The sequence below is a fragment of the Labrus bergylta genome, chromosome 21 (genome assembly GCF_963930695.1).
Source record: "Labrus bergylta chromosome 21, fLabBer1.1, whole genome shotgun sequence".
NCBI classification, from domain to species: domain Eukaryota; kingdom Metazoa; phylum Chordata; class Actinopteri; order Labriformes; family Labridae; genus Labrus; species Labrus bergylta.
The window spans coordinates 22,230,430-22,251,849 of NC_089215.1; the positions used below are offsets into that span (position 1 = coordinate 22,230,430).

Here is a 21,420-nt window from a genome sequence, read left to right on the forward strand (position 1 = left end):
CCTCTAAAGGAGGAGGGAGGGATTTTAGGTCTGGTGTCGCTTTTTTTTATGTTAAATCATTGTAATAAATGTAGAATACTTCAATATTATCGGACGACATTTGGCTTTAAATTATATGCCACATTTATATTTGAGTCATACAGGATTCCCAATATTTAAATGGGCATATGTCACAAGCCTATTATCACGTGTTGGGTGAGAACCTACAGAGTTTGTTCACATGGTTTCATGATGTTTGCACCAAAAACTGGAGCTATAAGGATTTCACATAATGTTACAAAATATTTTTTTTTCCAAAAAGCAAAGTTAAATGTTGTCCTTATGTGCACACTTTTAAGAAGACGCATGTGACTTGTGCCAACACAAAAAAATATATTGCTCAGCAGTATTGGTTTACTCTCCACTGAGAAGGTATTTGGACACCTGGAAATGTAACTGCACACAGCTTTCAAAGAAGTCTAATAGCCCACACTGACTTTGGGATTTCTTTATTTAAAAAAATGTTTTATATACAAGGCCTCAGACCTGCCTGCTTACTGACCAGCTGGGGGGAAATGTCTTTATGCAGAGTAATAACAATACCTTAACCCTAGTCTTAGTTTAGGGCTGTATTTATTTCTATCGATTCTCCATAAGGCTGTTTTCTCCTGAATGATTTTCTATAAGCTTTACACAAAATATATGTTTCCTTTATGTTACTCTTCATGTCACTCTTGTGTTCAGGGAATTCAAGCATTTAGTGTTCACATCTACAAATGCACTTGGCCGTCACTACATGACCAAAAAACAAACCCAACACAAGCCAGGCTCTTATCTTTCTCTTTCACAGCAGTGATGTACAAAGAACACTTAGCAGAGCCTGATGAGTGATGCGAGTTATATAGCATCAGTCAAAGTTTAAAAGTGCAAATAAAATAAAAATGTTTGGCTGATAGAGCCATCACATAGAACTCAGTCTGTTAAAAAAACCCTGTGGTTTCTTATGAATGGTGCAGCAAGCAGCAGAGATGTTAAAGGATCAGTAAGCCTGCTCCCATTAAAATTAAAAGGCTTATCATGGACAACAAGAAATGACACTTCATTGTACATGAGCAATTTGTTTTTCATTTGTATTAGTAGATGTTATAATGTACTAGCTAGTCGGGAAGAAGAAGGTTTAAAGATTTAAAGCATCTCAGCATTAGAGTTTCACCAAAAAGTATCACTCACTGATACGGTTTCACTGATAGATTACAAATTAAATGCTAGGGTTTTTACTGTTTTTGACTTTTTATTTCATTGTTTTCTTGTTAAATGTTTTGTTCTGGATTGTAAACAAAACCAGTATATGTAAAAAAAATCATGTACATGTGAAAAAAATATTGTACAATAAAATGTAGAGGTCAATATTCTTGTACAATTTTAAATATTCTTAGCAGTTATAGTCCTTACTTTCTTGGTAAGCAAACCTGATTACAGCTGAGGGTTCCCTTTTTAACCAACTTCTTGTTAAACACCAGTTTTGTCTTTTTCAAGTCGACCTTTCTTTATGTGTGGTTCAGGCACGAACAATGTGGGTCTTAATACCCTTGGGTACAGTGGTTTCATGTTACTCATAGTGCTGTACTCTGTGCTGTGTCCAGACAGCTTATCGATCACTGAGCTAAAATACAAGAGCATTGAAATCAAGATGAAAAATAGCTTTTTTTGGCACCAGAGAAGGGACTCACCAGTTTTCCTCAGCCAGGAAGCCACTGAGGCATTGGCATACACCCTCACGTCCAACTCTGGTCTCTGGAATCAATGGGATTATCCTGCAACCATCTGTCAGTGGGAGAAACAGTAGTCACCTGGATGTAACTCGAATTCTTTGAGGACACGGGTAGAGTTATAAAGGGCTTTACTGATGATTTGTCCAGTTGAAGCCCTGCCTCGACACCCTGAGAAAGATCTTAGTACTCACCACCAACAACCTAATTGGACTTTTTGGTGTAGGAGCTGAGGTAGAATTAATTATCACTGCACAGAGGTTAAACCAAGCATCAAGTGTGACAGTCGTCCTTTAGATTCATTCAAACAAAAGTGGATGTGGAAGGACATGGCCATTTGCCTGTCCCGTTTTAGGTCAACCCCTATCAAAAAGTCCCTGCATAAAGGTGGATATAACTTGCTGGAGACAAGGGTTTCAAGGGTGTGGCCTCTATTTATAATACTAACACCAACTCTTGTATTACCCCCCAAGCACAGAAAAGTTATTAGCCTATGCTATCAGCCAAGTGATAGCAGACAATATAGTGGTTTATGAAAGTTAGTCACATATGCCCTATAAGTTCACTATCAGACTTAAACCTAGCTAAATTTGTTTTTTACAGGGTTTCTGGGCTTTAATAACTAGGTCCATGTTCAACCCTCAACCTAAACTCACTGTCTTCTTAGTGTTATTCTGACACATTCTTTAATAAGTAGGCTAATCTTTCATAAGCAAGCTAGCCAGGTACCCACAAACAATACAAAATGTGTTTGCTTGACTATAAGACATATAAAACTAATGTTTATGGGGAATGTTAACACCAAAAAATAATTAACAAACCAACATGAATAAACTGTAGGCTACTGTTTCTATTATTTATTAAATGTCAACCATTTTAACTTGAGCTTCATTAGCTCATTTAGTTAGTCTTCATGGTAAAAGTTGTGCATTGTTTGACCACTATATAGCTTGAAACTAACCTTATTAGTGTGCTTTACCAAAGTACATTTAGGCCTACCATTGTGGCTACTAAGACTAGCTTTTGTACTCCAGACCTGAAGCTAGCCTACTCATACACACTCAAACAAATAACACCAAAATATACATGACACGTCTCCACCATACCTTTTTTTTTTTTTATCAGTATTACTGTCAATATTAAGGTTTTGGTGTTACCATACCTGTCGGTTCATATTATAGTTGCCATATTTATACGTCATATTTCACACGATACCTGCCGTCCTCGGTAAAAAAAAAAAAAATGCTGCAAAGGCTCTTCACTTGTTAGGATTTCGCTCCTACATTGGCTTCAGAACAGTTTGAGCCATGAGATAAAGTAATGGGGTTAAATCATAAATGCTCTGGAAGCTGACTGAGAGACATTTTTGATATCAAGATATTTATGAGTATTACTCTTGTTATGATGTCATTATTGATCAATATTTGTGTTACTTTTTAATAGCCGATTACCAGTCTACTGTTACTTAGGCCAGGCTAAGTTAGGCTATTATTGTATTGTTTGATATGATATGTTTTGGCAGTATTGTCACATTCATGCTAATGAAGCTTACTGAATTGAAAAACTGAATTGAACACCACCGTCATTTCAAATGTAGCGTTTCATAAAATATACAAGTAGGCATTTCAAATGTGTAACTGAACCTGTTTTTTTTTCAACATATTTTTATTAAAGCAAGTTCAAGATATACAGTGCAATTAGGATGCAGTCAACATTTTTCTTTTTTCCCCCTGAAACATTCAAAAACCCAGTAGGCTCTCACTTCTCCCTATAAACAATCCTCCCAATTCAACAAATGTGTAACTGAACCTGGTTTTATGCAAAAAAAAAATGTTTAAGGTAAAAAAGGTATTGATTTCTAATTTAAAATTGTTGCACTAAGTGTTACTTTTGTCTTGCCATAGAAGTGAATTGGAGAGAAGGAATGACTTGAAATCTGAGATAACTCTTCAAAGAGGGTCGAGTCATGATGGAAAGAGCGTGATGGTAAGTTTCATCATGACAAACCAAATCACTAAGAGGTTGAACATGTTTGTCTGGTCTTGTTAATGAACTGACCTTGTCTGTGCCTTTCTTCAAAGAGCTTGTCAACACCGTCCTGGTTGGCTTACTTGGCTTTAATCATGTTCTGTGCTCCACAAACATTAAGAAACATAGCTTGTGAATGTACTTGACATTATTATATATTGACATAAAGTGATTTATAAAATAAAAACAACTACATTGAATAAAACATATATATTATAGCATAGATAATTAAACAAAATATATCTATTTTAAAGTACTACATTTTTACAGCAAATTTAACTGACATGTCACTAAGAAGCAAAAATTGTGCACACAAGTAGAAATTATACAATATTACACCAGTAGCCTGTTTGACTTCACAAAGAAACATAAGTAAGTAATAACTAAGTATTTGCTACATAAAGATGAACTTACATTGCCTTTTTTCAGCACTGTAAGAGCTTTATATAGTTAGAACTCATTGTATGTGTTATATACTAATCATATATCACTCATTATTTAAGTTATTGTTCGTACTGTACAAAAAAAAGACTCGGAAACAAAGCCTGACCATATGTGTACTGCAGTCAGTGAAAGTATTTGTATGATAAATATCAAGGGGCAGAAAAAGCATTTAACAGATCAAGTTTGCCAGAAAGCTTGAGTGCATAGAAATTGGCATTATGGTATAATTATTTCCAATTGCTAATTGTTATACTATGAAACTAACAAGCATATGCTGTCTTCATTTTTTTAATTGTGATGATAGATAACTTTTCTTTCTGTATTGTTTGTTATATATATTTCAAAACTGACATTACGGACCTTGCTGGTTGCCAAGAAATTTATCTTTGACCCTTTTTTCCCTTTTTATAACTTTGTAATTATTTACTTTTCCTCCTCCGTCTCATTTTCTCTGCCTTTGTCACTCTTCCCTGATGCTTCATGTCCTTCCACTCCTCCGATTGCACCCTCCATGTTCAGGGATTGGTATTGCCCCTCTTCCATTCCCTCTTTTTGCAACTGTTCATACTCTCCCCCTCCTCCACTTGCCGCCTGCATTTGCACAGTGTGGTACACCCCCTCTTCCATTTCCTCTTTCTTCAGTGCTTCATATTCACCCTCTCTCTTCTGTCTGCTCGGTGCCTCGGGGTGCAGGGTGTCATACTCACCCTCCCTTTGAGCATGACCCAACATCTCGTAATCGTTATCACCCTTTTTGCGCTCCACATCCTCATAAATTGCTCCTAAAAACAAAAATAAAGTGTTACATGATGCATTAAGTGTACTTAAAAAAAGTGGAAAACAAGTACTAGATCCATACCTGTGGCAGCTCTCTTCCTGTACCTTATATAGAAAGCAATTGCTACAGCTGCCGAACCTAGAACCAACAGCAGGAAGACCAAAACTAGGAAGAGGGTTTTGACTGGAGGATGATCTGCAGAAGAGGCATGCATTGAATCTTTAGTGTATGAAGTTCTGTTATAGGTCACACTCTCATTAGCAGGGTTCATCAGTATAAAAGAATTGGTCTCACGTTAGTGCCATAAAAAAAAGTGGTCAGAGTTAATAGTTATTAACATTAACATTATCATGAGATCTTTGAGTATATTAATTATTTGTAAAGCAATTTTTGAAAGGTGGTTGAAATCTTTACATTTTTGGTTAAGATGAAAACACAACGTTTCTATGTGAATTTTCCACCTATACGACAATTCAACAGTTCTGAGAAATTTAACTGGATAAAGAGTTATTCTGAAATAGATTATTCCCAAATAAATGTGCAGATCCAAACACACTGGATCCTACAAATCCCATAATGCAACTCTAAAGTTTTGTTTGTTAGATCTACCCTCAGGTCAGCATATTTTTTTTAATATTCAGGTCTAATTACAGATTTCTTTTCTCAACTGTTTAAAGGTTCTTGTTTTAAATCTCACATATATTTTTTATCCCTGCACGGGTTATGTACATTTCTTGTGTAAGTCTATTTTTAATTTCACAGTTTAAGTTTGATTCATCTAGGGGTATTCTTTAAATCTTTTTCCCAGGTTAATATATATATGGGGGGGGGGGGGGGGGGGGGGCAGTTTTGTGGTTAATTTGTAACAAATGTTTCATGTCATGTACGTCTTTGTAACCTGCTACTGGATGCTTTGAATTTCCCTCGGGACCAATAAAGTATCTATCTATCTATCTATCTATCTATCTATCTATCTATCTATCTATCTATCTATCTATCTATCTATCCATCCATCCATCCATCCACCCAGCCTAATAAGGGCATTGGTCCTTTAAACTCCACATCCACTAAACACAGTTTCCCATTTCTAAGTATTTCAATTCTCCAAGCAAACTTGAGACAACACTGATGGCGACGACATCAGTTCAATAAACTGGAACTTACAAACAAAACTGCTGCTGAGATAAGATCTCCCGGTGCTCCACAGAGCTCTACATGCATAGGTACCACTATCTTTTGGCATCATGAATCCTTGGCCGGAATACACTTGTGTCCATGGCTTATCATCGCTCTTAAAGTACCAGCTATAGGAGCTTGCAGTGGGGCAAAGTGGACAGGAGCATGACATGCCAACGTTTGCAGAGAGGAAGGCTTTCATAGGAGGGACTGAAAAGAACAAGCGAGGTGATGGATGTTAAAAAAAGGTCTGCTGACGAGAAAAAAACAAGAAATTACATGCAGAAGACACAGTGTTTGACAGACGCTTACCTAGGACAAGCACATCTTGATCATCAGAGCTCTCACTGTAGTGAGGCCCAGCAGTGCGGTCTTTGTATGTGAAGATGGACATGCACTTATATCTTCCCTTCGCAGATTCTGTCACACTGGGGATTGTGTAGGTTGGATCATCACTTCGCACTAACATTACACCGTCTTTGTAGAAAGTAGTCTGGCTGATTTGATCCGTGCCCCAAACAAGGCACCTCAGAGTCAGACTCTCCCCGACTACAGCCGGCAGAGGGTACATTTCCAGTGATACCGTTTTCTCTGGAAGAAGAAGAAGATGATGAATGTTGGATTAGTTATATTCCTAAAATTTAAGATACAAAAAAAACCCAACATGATTTCAGAATCAGAATCAGAATCAGAATCAGAATCAGAATCAGAATCGGGGTTTATTGCCAAGTTTAGTGCCAAAAACAATATAACGTGCAATATAATTATCTGTATAGTATTTTTACTCATAGTTTTTCTTTTTATATCTATTTATATCTGCACCTTATTTTTATTTTTTATATGTAAATACATGCTGCTGTTTTTAATCTGCACTACAACGGGCCAAATGCAACGAAATTTCGTTCTTATCTGCACTGTAAAGTACAAGTTTGAATGACAATAAAGAAAGTCTAAGTCTAAGTACATTTACACATACAAGGAATTTGACTTGGTGTATTGGTGCTAAACAATTAACAAGGAAATAAAGCAGAACTAGCAACAACTTAAATAATACAGTATAAGAAGATATTACAATATATAAAATAGAATTTAAAAATGTAGAATATAAAATATAAAAAACACAAAATGTACAAAAGGTGTAATGTAGGAGCTGTGCAGTGGACTGAGAAAAAAACGATTTCTAAGACTAATATAAAGACTACATGTTTCTTCCCAAATCAGCAAATTCAGAAATGGAGAGATTGAAAAAAAAAACTTGACGTGTAATTTATTATGTTTCATTTGAGCTGATATATTACATGAAGTATCACATGTCAATGTAAAAATATTACATTTTTACATTGGTTACCAATTGTGATGAAAGCTACACAAAAAAATCCCCTGAATGTTGTCTGTCTGTTGCTGAGGAAATGTAATAAAACAGTATTAGTATCACATAACAGCTGGCCTACCTGAGGTACGGACTGTGATTTGGTTGCTCCTGTGTTGACCTCCATTCATACACCAGAAAATAGTCTCAGGAACAGTTAGTTGGGAAGTTTGAAAGTCCAGACTAACACTGTCCTCCTGCAACTTCAGCTTGATATACTTTGTCGTCTTTCCCCTGTAGACCTCACAGTGCCATCCCCTCAGACCGTCTTCATTGTCGAGCTGCAGGATGACTGACTCGTTGACCCGCATCACCGGCTGGCCTGTCCTGATAATGAGTGAGGCACTGGGAGCGTATCCTGAATGGTAAACACATCACATTATACCATTATCTCTAAAGGTAGTATATGACCCTTCACATCTGCAGCAGTTTGAGCTTTAATACTTTACCAAGGACGTTAATAGTGATTTTGTCACTCGTTTGCCTGTTGCTTTCACATTGATAAGAGCCGGAGTGCCATGGGGTAGCAACCGCAATCTTCCAGGTTTCATTCGTCTGCATCTGTTCTGTGTCATTGAAGTACCACTTCACTCCGCTCTGACTTGCGCTCCCCTCACATCTCAGATAAAAAGTGTCACCAGAGTAGATCTTGGTAAATGTAGGCGACAGACTGACTAAGAAGACAGGAAAAAAGACATACAGTATCATATTACTGTAGGAGTACTCACACAGTTTGTGTTGTTACAAGAAATAGTAAAGATCCCTAGAACGTGGGGATTGCTGCCCCCTGCTGACAGTTTACAGCAGTTTGATGCTAATAGAAGGAAGCTGTTGCAGATGTGTGAATGCTGATTACCTTTTGGCGTTTGCTGACATCTGGACTGGAGCACCAATGCTGTAAGAAAATAACAAAATAAAAAAAGTTAATCTTTGCTATAAAAAAATAAAATAATGACTAATAAAACACATAAAAGTGTCTGCCATTCACAGCGTATATATTCAAACTGGTGACTTGCAGAATCCAATTTAATTTGCCAACATTTATAGATAACTCTCTGTTTGTGTTACACATGTTTTCAGTTTATGCACTCTCTGTATGTGGAAACCAACTCTTTAGTTTCATTTTGTTTCATTTAGAGTATCTATTGCTGCCCATGGAAGCTATACATTTGTTTTTTGTTTTTGTATCTGAAGTGATAAGATAAGAAGATAAGAGATAAGATAATCCTTTATTTATCCCACAAAGAGGAAATGTACGGTGTTACAGCAGCAAAGAGCAAAGATTGCAAACAAAAAGTGAACACAGTACAATTTAAATAAAAAAAGAAAAATTAAAAATGTACAAAAAAATAGATAGAGATCACAATATAGATTAAAAAAAATAGATTCTAAAAAATAGATCAGCTGAGAGCTGCAGTTTTGACAAAAATGTAGTCAGAATATTCAGTGTAACACAGACATATTACTTTTTAGATTATTTTTGGGCTTTATAATAAAGGACAGCTGATGAGATAAACCAGCGCCACCCTGAAGTGATTTGAAGGAAGAAATAAAAGTTAAACTTTTATAATAATAATAATAATAATAATAATAATACTTTTATTTATATAGCGCTTTCAATCAAAGTGCTGTACAAATTAAATTACATTTACTCTGATCAAAGTCATTCATAATGAATCAATAAAAGTTTGAGATGCACTTAGTGTGAGGTTGAAAAATATGAGAACATCATTTCATATAAATAACAAAGATTTCTAGCTTTTTTTCTTTTTTTTCTCATTTTAACAATTTATTATTGAATTCTAATATCTGTAAACAATGAAGGTAACCTATTGTAGTTTGTTGTTGTGCAGTGATATGCTGTGGAGTTCCCCCTAAAGCCAATCTGTAGCTTGTTGGCTCTTTATTAAAAAAAGTCATTATGAAGAATCTTTTCTAAGTCTTTTGATCGAGTGTATCGTCAGTTTCAATAATTTTATCCAAAAAGAATGAAAAGCAAAAATCTTAATTTCTTACATGATCAGTTAAAACATTGTTAAGTGTTGATGACATATCCCAAATCAATCTTTTTTCATAAATATATGTTTGTTATTCCTGCTTCATCCATGTGTGTTATCAGAATGAGATTTATTTTGACTTTGTAATGAAACTCAAATCAACACCTACATAAGACACATATGATAAACTTGTACAAAAATATTCCCCATCATAGAGAACAGTTGACTTTATGATACAAGAAACAAAAGTTAATGACAAGAGATGAAATGTACGTTTTTGTCATTAAAAGGATTTTGACAAATTAAAATAAATAACACTTCTGGACTTCTGGCAGAATATCAAAATGCTTTTATTTGACCTGTCTTTTTATTTCTTACTCTTATGTTATCAACATTTCCCATACAGGAAACACAATTGTAAAACAAGAAAACCTTTTAGTGTGATGGAGATGTGCTAATATAAAACCTCTGACTGAAAAAAATGCCCTGACCTCATCAGCTTGTTGTAAAAAACACTCACAAAGTAGAAATATTTACTCTGAAATTATCCAAAATAACTTAATCATGAATCAAATGTGGTACCAGATTTTCTGTCAATGTAACTGTTTTTCCCTCGGGCCACGCTGTGTCCTTCCACCAAGTTTCATGATCATTGAGCTGGGCGTTTTTTAAATTTTATTTTATTATTATTATTATTATTTTTAATTTAATTAACAAGGAGAAACCTCAGAGTATCCTCGCCATGTTTTTTTTGTTGTTGATATAATCACACTGTCGTAGCGGAAGAGCACTAAAAACCAAACCTCTTCTGAAAAGGACAAATTAAACTATTCAATTCTAATTCTATTCTATAAAAATTTGCTAGCTGTTGATCAACTTTCTCTTTCGGGGCGTTGGTGGCGAAGTGGATGGTGCGTGCGTCCCATGTGTGGAGGCTGCGGTCCTTCGGGCAAGCGTCCCGGGTTCGGGTCTGACCTGTGGCTCCTTTCCCGCATGTCAATCCCCACTCTCTCTCTCCCTGATTTCTATCTCTATCCACTGTCATATCTCTCCAATAAAGGCACAAAAGCCCAAACATAAATCTTAATAATAATAAAAAAACTTTCTCTTTCATCATGTCCTGTTAGGAAATGTCACAACTTTGTGATTTGAGCTCTGCCTGTTTGTCCACATGAAGCCTGTATATACATCTTGGTAAAAATGGATAAATAGTGTTCCAGAAGTTTGTATATCATATCTAACATTCCTCCCAAAGCTTGAAATATATTTTCAGATTCTTAATTAACCTAAATATAATGTGTTATTGGGATGTTTTGTGTGAGTCTCCGGGGAATATACTTGTCAACACCATATCTTTAATAGCATACGAGAGCTTATGTGACTCGCCTACTTATAGAAGTGTATAACGGAGACTTGCAAGATTTCATAACGATATTCAATATTTAAGTCTACATAATCTTACAGCTAAATCAAAAAGTACTGTTGTTTCTCTGATTTAGTTTGATACACAGTTTGTCCTGTCCAGAGATGATGAAATCTGCACTGACTTACCACTTAGGGTTATCAAAGGGAATCTCTGTAAGCTTTATGTAGGCCAAACTTGAGCACATTGATTAAATGTAAGACAATTCAGTTTAAAAAAAAGAGTGAAAATGTAAACATTTTTTATATACTGTCAAACTAAAAAAAAAGCCCATACCACTTTAAGGTCCAGTCCTATTTACTGGTCTGGTGTTGCCACATGTTTTTACAATCAAAGGCCGCTCTTATTAAGAGGCCGCTCTGATTTAATGTTCAAAGGTGTGTGGATCAAATATGAGGAGAAAAATCTGCACGACACCGAAATCAAAGAGGAACTCTAACATCTGTCCAAGAAAGACAAAATAATGCTCATATGTGTACAGGCCATGAAGCAGGTTTGCACACTGTCTAACAAAGCAAAATCAAATGAGGGATTTATTCTTTAATTTGGTAACCGATATCCTCGTTTTGTACACAAATAAATATTCTTTCTGTTGTAAATTTAAAAAAAAGGTTGTTCTTTCCCATCTTTGCTGGTCATGGGTTTAAATAATTTATATTTTCTTTAAGTCCGTCTCATGTTGACGCTTGTCCCAGATAAGGGCAGGGTCATTTCATAGACTGAATGAATAAAAGCTTGGGTTATTAAAAGACGTCTTACAGTATGTTTAAAAAAACACTTAATTGTATGATTTAATGTCCTTATCATTTATACACCTTCATACACTACAAAGTGTTAAAAGTGATTTTAAATTAACCAATAAGACATTTGTGTGCATTACTTTCAAACGTAACCACATCCCATTTGAAAAATAATAAATACCTGTAAGAATACAAATACAATCTCCAAATTATCTTTAACCCCAGCTATCCCTTATTTATGTTTCAAAAGTCTTTTTACCTGCCAGGAGCAGCAGCAGCTGTGTTCCTCCCTTCATCGCCCTGCCCGACTGACGCAGTAACGGTGGAAAGAGAAACAACAACAGACTGTTCAGTCTGAGAAGTGACTGGATACTTTCTGGCTATTAAGGGTTTAAGTCATGTTTAGGAAGTTGCTGATGAGTGGGAGGAGGGATCTCACGAGGTGTTGCAAATACAAAACTTTACTGTAGATGCTCATGCACGCTAAGCTTCCTCCCTTCAACAATATTCTCCCTCAGTCGTGTTCTTAGAATCTAACTGAAAGTCGCCTTCTCAGAAGTTGATTTGTGCATTTTCAGACGGTGTCTGGTAGGGAAAGAAGGACGTGAAAAGTTGAGACATTATGAAACCCCATGAAGTTACTCAACTTTGTGATTTATTATTGCACAATAACTGACATGACATAGAGACAGAATTCATTTACCGGTAATTTACTCCACAAAGCTTTAATAATAATACAAACTTATTCAGGACGTCTTGTGAGCTATTTAAGTGTGCAGCTCAAGATTCAGTATAGAAAGATGCTACAGTAGGATGCCTGACAAACTGGCGTGTAGAGCTGACATGAAAAGCATTGACAGAACATGACAAAGCAATCCCAACTAAGGGTCTGAGACTTTCCAAAAATCATTTCTAAAGACAATGTCATGATTTGGTTTTGTATTTGAGTTTCCCTGTTTTATCTCAGTGTTGCTTGTTTCCCTTGTGTGTTAATGTTTCCTAGTGTTGATGGTTTCCTAGTTTTGTCTTCAGTGTTTCCTGTTTTATTTTGTCATTTATTATCCTCATGTATCTCTGTGTTCTAGTGTGTTTTGTTAGACTCATTAGTTGTTGATGTTACTCACAACATTATAAGTTACAATATTGCATTTGAACCGACCCTCTGCTGGTTTTATGGTTTCTGAGAATTGAAGGGAGACTTTGCTGGTGGTTTCTCATGTGAAACTGTTGAGCTCTCACCAAAATCAAGAGAAGGAAGCAGTGACTAGATGAGTTGTGTTAAGTTGTATGTGGACACATACACACACTAACTAGTAATATAGCTCTCTGTGTGCAGGGCATTTGAGGACATGTGGGTTCTGGGTGTAAAAGGAGATGCTGCTGATTTCCGATAACTGAAATGTGACTCTGGTCTGCAACTTCTGCTTTCCTGTAATAAGTGAAACAAGAACTTGTGTTTTAATGAATGTTAAACTGACTCCTCTTCTGCCCCTAAAAAAAAACCGCATGCATGTTTGCAAACACCGACTAAAACATCCCAAAGCCAACTCGTCAGGAAAACCAGGAGTAGTTGTCAACACATTTGCTGATTTTTTTTCACTGGTGAAAAAACACATTTTGCAAGATTACTTCCTCAGAACTGCAGGCTGAGGTCATGATGTGATGAGGTCAACAGGAAACAGTGTAACCGTTTGGGCCTGTCTGAGGTGTGAACATTTAGAGTCATGGTAGCAAAACATTAAGATCTGTTACTAGGCACACAATATGAAAATGAATGAATAAGGTCACTGTTGCAGTTACATGAAGTTGCCACCAGAGACCAGTCAGAGTCAGTTTGTCTTGAGAAAATATTGCAATAATGAAGCCAGTCACAAGTACTGTGTGTTGAAACGATTTTATTCTGTTGTTTGACTTGTTTTAATCATGTTTTTGGAAGTCTTTTGAAGTGCACTGAGACATCCCTTTATGATTCAGGGCCATTGATTTTCAGCAAGACTTTATCCATGCTTTCTGTTTCATGAATCAATATCTGCTCTCTCCTTCTTCCCCTCTTCTCTTGCCTCCTCCTCTGCTTTTCTTCTCCTTTCCTCTCAGGCTCTACTTCACTCAAAGCAAAGAAACTTGAATCACTAAAACACACAGAGAAAAAAGTAGGAAGCATAATCTTACTAATGTTTGCTCCATCTGCCCGTGACCCACTTTTCTCTCCTTGCCTTTGGCATGAGAGCCGCTAACACAGAAAGCAAGAGGAAAGCTAGTTCCTCAGAATGAGATCGTACTTCTGTAAATGTAGAAGATGTAAGTGGGATGAATTTACACCGTGCACAGGTGCACCATTAAAGGAGAGCACCCACAAAGGAGAGCACCCACAAGGGCTCTTTCTAAGGGTTTCAATACAGATGCCATGTTGTCCTTAAAAGGTTAGATCCGGCAGATTCATGCACAACTCCTCTTTAAAGAGTGCACTACTGTGTGCATTAATGTATTTCAACTAAACTCGTCTTCCTCTGTCCGCAAGCCTTCTCTTCAATGGGCTCTAAAAGCACCAATAGAGCAAGCACAAGGACAGACTTCACTCAAACACTCTGCCTAACACTAAGTGTCTTATCTAATGACACAACGTACATGTTGCCCAGCTGGGGATCAAACCCTCAACCTTCCGGTTGAGAGGTGACAACTCTACCAACTGAGCCACAGCCGAGATATGCTGTGCTCTGCTCTGTAAACACTGTAGGGTCACACAGGTGTCTCAGTCTGTGTTTAATGATGGTCTAGAAAGGGGATTTTTTTTGTAATGTTAAGTAGTGTTCTTTATGTAGGAAATATCTAACATTTAATTATTTTCCTTGGTAGCGTAGCATACATAGCTTTAGGTCTGCAGATAATATAGTCATCAAAATTGATCCTCAAATAGAGAATTAGTAACTCATGGTACTTCACTGGGTAACATGATTCATAATAAAGGAGGCGAATAAAGTTCATTGTAAAGAATAACCTCTTAACAAGACTCGTGTAGTGTTAAGAAAATCATTTGTATTGTATTCAAACACCTTAAACATAAATCCAGGACAAAAACAAGTCAACCTAACCTTTCAACAAAATGATTCTGTCCTAAAAAAATTAAAATAAAAATGAATCAAACATTTCATCCAAACCAAAGAAATGCTCTTTTCCTTGTTCAGTGTCCCAACAGAGATTTACCATTGGAACTAAAGAGTGTGTGGATGGAGGAATCAGTCTCAAATGGATGAAATGAAGTATACAGAAGATAGGATATACCTCCATTAATGATTTGCCACAAAATCAGCTTGATTCAACTAAGCTATCCTGTGACAAAAATAAAGACAGCATGTTGCTAGCAGAATACGTAATGTTAGTCAAAACTAGCAAAATATCAGCAATTCGTGTTTATCCTCCAAATGTTAGGCATATTTTTCATCGCTGTAGTATTAAAAGGGGAACTCTGGCTGATGCTCGACTCGATTTCAGGTATCTGAATCAGTATCAGGGAGAAAAAAAATTGATCTGGTCCACTTCTATTTGGTCTTGGTTAAGACGTCTTCATCAGGCCAGTCAGTTTGTTCTATCAAGACTTCTACAATTCACTTAGCAGACGCTTTCATCCAAAGCGATGTACTCCAGAGAGTAAGTACAACACAAGCAGGGACCTAGAAAAAAGAATCTAGAAAAAATTAAACAAAGTAAGAGCAAACGATCAGCTTTGAGTCTGATTGGACACACAGGTGCTGACAGGAAGTGACCAGAGGCAAAGCACAACATTGAGGGCAGTTCTTGAGAGCTCTAATCAGTATAGAAACCATCTTATAAGTCGTCGTTATCAAACAAAAACCATCGTCATTACCATCATCATCATCAATAATATGGAGACCATCATCATTAAGTTAGTAGGTATTCATGAAAGAGCTGGGTCTTTAGCTTTTTCTTAAAGGTGCAGAGGGACTCTGCAGATCCAATGGAGTTTGGAAGTTCAACTGAAAAACTTAAGTTATAGCTCCCCCAGCAGAGTGAGATATTCAAATCAAGCTTCATCAACTCGATCAACAGTCCAGCAGTAACTTTTTTTCCATACAAAAAAGAGGGTAAATGATGACGTGTAAAGCACTAAAGTAAAGCGTGTTTTTTTGGATTATCAAGAGAAACAACATTTTCAATGCTGTGTTCATAGAAAACAAAGTGCCATTGAGCTCCACTGAGATACCAGGAGGGGTAGCAGTGATTGATGGGGATAGGTTCTCTAAATGACAGTGCATCATTCCCCTCAAGTTTGTTCAAAGTCAGAGCGGTGGTCGGTCACTTCATTGATGGATTTATGAACGGCGCCAACCTGTAACAGTAATATCTGTCACCATCTTTTATCCGGACTGCAGAGGTGATAGAGAGATATTTTATGAATTAAAAAAAAACCTGAGCAGTGTTTTCTTTATTTGTCGGATCACATCTCAAGAAAGACACAAGGGGGGAAGTGAAGTGGCCTGAATCCATCCAATGTATGCATGGGGGGGGGTGTAAAAGGGAGGGAATCATATTATGGAATGAGTGTGTCCGTGTGTGTGTGGGATTGATAGAGTGACGGCCATAATGAGCAAGAGAGAGGGAAGCGAGGGAGGAATATGGTGAAACATTGAGAGGCAAAAAAAGACGGAGAGTGGGAGAGACTGATGGAGAAAATTGGGGATAATTGAACAGAAGAGCTCTTGAGTGTGAAAAACAAGAAGCCGTCATAGAGAGGGTGAAGAGTCGCTACACTGTGGAAGTACAAAGAGAGGACGAGGGAGCGGAGGAGAGAGAGATCAGCTGAAGCGAGGGAGATGGGGGAGAGTGCGCCACGCTGGAGAGAGAGTGCATGAATGTGTGTGATAGAAAGAGAGAGAGAGAGAGAGAGAGACACGGCTCTACCGGGGCACACAGCAGGTGAAAGTGTGAGTGTGTGAATGAAACAGAGAAAGAGAGGCTGCACAGTACAGCGGCTCAGGCTGCCTCACACCGATGCACATTCACAAGGCATGAATATGTGATTTTTTAAACTAGAAAAAAGCTATTTGCTTTTTTCTTATTTTTCTTCATCCTTAATTTATGACCTGGATCTTTCTTTTCTTTTTTCTAATTCTGGTTCCTTTTTTAACTCTTTTTGTGGCTTATCAAGGAGGTCACTGCGGATAAAATGAGGAGCAACACAGCCTGAACTGCAGACCCAAAAAAGGTATTTACTTTGATTGTTTATTTTTTAGTTAGAGTTAACATGTATGAGAACAGTATCTTTGTTCACCTCACAATCAAAGTAATGGAGAGAGTTCATTATAAGACACATTATAACAGATTATAAAGATGTTTGTGATTACTTTGAACTGAAATCAAAAGAAGTATTGTGCAAATGAATAATGAAGAAATGATCAGGGTGATAGTCAGTGTTTTATAAAAATAAATGTGTGCTGCTGTAATTGTAGCAGAGAAGGGGGATGGTGGTGGATGGGGGGGGGGGGGGTCTCATCCTCTGGGGTCCTATGTTTTTCTGTAGGTGGGAAGAGGGGAGCAAAGTGGGACAGAGAAAGCATCGCAAACATCACAGAGCCTGCACAGACACTCCACAATAATCACACATATCACTCCAGAACAGCTTTAGGACTGATCAGTAAGAGTGTCATGCTCCGCTGTAGTGCACAGGAGCTTTAGTAGTTATGGTTTGCAGCATGAGGCGGCTGTGATAAAGGCTATGCAGATGTGTTTGCTTGTAAGTGATGAAATTCAAATTGTAAAAAAAAGGCACACTAGAGGTGACATTCACACTTACAGGACGTCTTCTAACAGACACAATGAGCAGCGATGGTGGAAAAGTTCATTTCTTCAAACGAGAGCTTTCATGCTGAATCGGAACTATATGGTCATAATTAAATCCCCCGGGACTAGTTAAGACCCTGTTTCATGTAGATTACCCCATGGTCATAATGAACTGTACATAACAGTATAGCTCCCCCACAGTTACAAAGTAGGTCATGACCTGTTGTAATAAAGTCATACATGCACTGCAGAAGAAAAAGGGGGGAGGGGGGGAGATTATTCAGGTAGATAAAATAAAATTGGATCACTCCGGGAGTTTGGAGAATAAAAACCTAATGTTGTGTAAAACCTATTTAAACACTTGATATAGACACTTGCGGGATTGTTTTAAATGTCGACAATAATGAAGAAAGAATGAAAACGAGAGCTCATCAACACCCACATTTCACACACTTCTTCAGCTACGACCTGTCAAAATCGCTACCTGTCCGCGGTATTTATGTTGTCAGCTGGAGGAAAGGTGGAAACTCTCTAAGGACTCCAGAGAACTGACTCATACACACACACACACACACACACACACACACACACACACACACACACACACACACACAAACACCTGAAGACACACGCTAACACCTTGCAGTGTGTTCAAGCTTTGTGCTCTTCCAAACGATAGCTAGCTACAACTTAATTGACTTTGCACAGCCTCCAAAGACCAACACACACACACACACACACACACACACACACACACACACACACACACACACACACACACACACGCACACACGCACACACGCACACACGCACACACGCACACACGCACACACGCACACACACACACACACACAGTGTAATGCACAACAAGCAACATTGGCTTTAAAAGCATGTTTTGCTCCTGGAGAGGTGCACCTGGGGGAATTCATTTGGGGGAGGAAAAGAATAAGCAGCCAATTTAGAGCAGAGGGGGCACACTAAGATTAATGGCTTTTCAAACAACACAGAACAATTGGTCATAATGGACCAAAGACCTGTGACGTTATCACCAGAGAGTGGACTGGGTGATTATACTGTAATCTGTGACTAATGCCAGAATTATGAAACAATTGAGGATGAAGGACTGGAGGAATATATACTGAACTGGGGAGGAAGCTGAGCTGTCCGGTCGGAGATGTCTCTCTGATTAAGAAAATGTCCAACAGAGTTGTCTCACCGATTTCCACTCCTGTCCTGTCTTGTGTCATGCTGTTCTCTCCTGACCGGCCCTGTTCTGTCCTCTTCCGTCTTCGCAGGAAGAGCAGGAATCGATAAAAAAACAGGCCAGTCTGTGCAGCAGATGTGACAGTGCTATATGGTCCAGTTATTCCCCTGGGTTTGGTATGGAAAGAGTGTAGGGCAAAAGACACGCATGCTGAGGGAATACTTCCAATGACAGCTCACTGTGGTGGAGCAAAACAGCCAGGCTCTATTAAACTGCAAGCCACTTCTGTGTCCATGAAGCACACAGCAAAATGCTCCTTTAATAAGTCCCATTGGAGTATTCAACTAGGCTATAGCTGTAAGGAGCAAACACAAAAACAATATATAGGCAAACATTTTTTACAAATGTTCCCATTAAAAACATTTCCATACTCAATTATTCATTTACTATGAATTCAAGGAGAAACAGTGTAAAGTCTCAGAAAATGAACGCCACAGACTTGACATTTAAAGTGTCATCAATAAACAACCCCTAAGTCATAACTCAATGTTTAAATAGAAATGATCGTCTAATTTGATTTTTTAATGAAGAGTTATTTTTGTGGAACTGAGAGAGTCTTGTTGTTGTGCTCATTAAGATGGAACATGAGAGAAGAGCAGTTTCCCCTGACTCTGCAGGCTTTTCATTATTACATGGAGGGAGATTTCCCCCTGGGGAAAGATCTGGAGGATTGCCGTAAGCCACGGGGAAAAAAAAGCTAGCAAACTGCAGCACATCCACCATTATGAGGAACTCAAAGTTTAGCTCCAGCTTCACAATTTATGAACACAACTTGAAGTTAATGAGTGAAAAATGAAGCCACACTTCTTGCACAGATGGCTCCTAATGCAACAACTTGGATCCAACGCATGATCACAGGGACTTTCAAACACAAGTATGTCGTCTTCAGCTTTTATATCGCCACTGTTTTAAGCGTTAAGTATCTATGGCTACCTCATGACATGAAACAGTTGGAACAGTAGTATTTTCTCACCTCATTAACATCACTGTTTGCTGATGTAACTAACTAACTAACACACTAACCAGCTCCTGTTTCTAGACGGCTCTTTAGCCAATTTGGGTTGATTTAAAGACACTATTGATTAAGACAGTTATTTCCAAAGTGGGGCCCGTGGGGAGGCCAGTAGTTATGAGGAAGGGTGGGAGGAAAGGCTAAATAAAAACAATGTACACCGTATTCTAGGCTGCTAGCAAAGCTTGGAACATTTTGTGAGAGGACTTCAGGCTCACAATGAATCTACACCAGACATCACACCTACTAAAACAAAGCCAGTCATATGTCGCCCTCAGCTTCACCTGTCTAACGGGGGAATGAAGAGAGCCATACATCCTACCTGTGTGAGATCCTTTTTTCTGCAATTGCCTCAATCAACACACATTAAACAAAACTGGACACTTTAAATGAAGTAAGAGTGACAGTCTCACAGCTGCACTCCAATCAATCCACCTCTATTTGTATAGCGCCAATTCATAAAAAAATGTGATCTCAAGAGACTTTTCTAAAGCAGGTTCAGGACCTTACTCTATGTTATATTAGTTACAAAGACCAGACATTAATCCGTCATGAGCACAGCACTAAGCAACATTTAGCGAAATTACAGCGGCAAAAAAACCCTTCTTTTTAGAGTCAGAAACCTCGAGGCAGAACCAGACTCATGTTGAACAGCCGTTTGCAGAAACTGTGTTGGGCTTGGAAAGTGGGATAGAGGGAGATGCAGAAAGAAGAAGAATAAAGACAAACAGAGCAACAACATAAATAAATAAGATAAGATATATAGCTACAATGTGGGTAATAATAGTTGACATATGTGTAGTGTTAGCATTAACAGCTAAGTATGCTAATTGACTGATCAGTCTAATATAAGACTTGACTCACTTAAATTAAAAGCCCAGTTAACATTTTCTCATTATGTTTACTGTATGGTCTCACCTGCAAGTTTCAAGTGTTCTTGGATAACACAAGATATTCATTTCGTAAAATATGCTCCCAATAACAAAATATAGATGATAAAAGCATTATTTGTCTTTGCAAATTGGTAAAAGGGTTTGTTTAGCCATTAGCAGAACTTAAAGACATTCTAGTTAGTTTATTTTCAAGCCATTTTAACATCCCAATTGATGGGGCGCATGTAGCCTAGTGAGAAGTGCGCGCCCCATGTACGGAGACTTTAACTCCCCAAGCGGCTGGCCGAGGTTCAAATCCGACCTTTGGCTCCTCTCCCGCATGTCGCTCACTGACTCTCTCGCCCCTGACTCTATCCACTGTCCTTTCTCTAAATAAAGGCATGAAAAGCCAAAAAGTAAACCTTAAAAAAACCCACAATTGATACTGTATGACAGTTACCATGGTTACTACAGATAGAATTTACCAACCAAACTAACAGCAACTTTAGTTGATCCCCTTTGGTTCAAATATGACCACCACTGCTGACCATAAAAAATAAGATACCTTCTTATAACCTTTATACACAGATACAGATATACAGTTTATGATTAAGAGTGAATTAAATGTAATATGTATGGTAGACTAAATAACTCTAAAAACATCTCTATGACGGAAAGTTCACGTTTAACAACTTCATTGCATTTTCCAGCTACATCCAACCTAGAGACGCTCCCCAAAATATCTTTAGGTACCAAATGTGACTTATTAGGGA

General features: G+C 37.7%; 2 protein-coding genes across 3 annotated transcripts in view; one reads left to right on the forward strand and one right to left on the reverse strand.

Moving 5' to 3' along the window:
- Positions 1-3,850: 3,850 nt before the first annotated feature.
- LOC109986740 (titin) lies at positions 3,851-12,169 on the reverse strand. 2 transcript variants are annotated; one of them, XM_020637516.3, is made up of 8 exons: positions 11,963-12,150; positions 8,400-8,438; positions 7,993-8,217; positions 7,626-7,901; positions 6,487-6,765; positions 6,163-6,384; positions 5,080-5,193; positions 3,851-5,002 (listed from the first exon to the last, which is right to left on the reverse strand). In XM_020637516.3, exons 1-8 carry the CDS (start codon positions 11,997-11,999, stop codon positions 4,644-4,646), a joined length of 1,551 nt encoding a protein of 516 aa, XP_020493172.1. In that variant the 5' UTR covers positions 12,000-12,150; the 3' UTR covers positions 3,851-4,643. The 2 variants fall into 2 exon arrangements, with proteins under 2 accessions (XP_020493172.1, XP_065805795.1); XM_065949723.1 differs by lacking the exon at positions 6,163-6,384 and having other exon boundaries at positions 11,963-12,169.
- A 4,338-nt stretch (positions 12,170-16,507) lies between these two features.
- Positions 16,508-21,420, forward strand: part of LOC109986774 (SH3 and multiple ankyrin repeat domains protein 1) — a 54,210-nt gene continuing 49,297 nt past the window's right edge. Inside the window, exon 1 of the mRNA XM_065949604.1 lies at positions 16,508-16,924. The gene's annotated coding sequence lies outside the window, so the exon portion shown is untranslated. The remainder of the gene's footprint in view (positions 16,925-21,420) is intronic.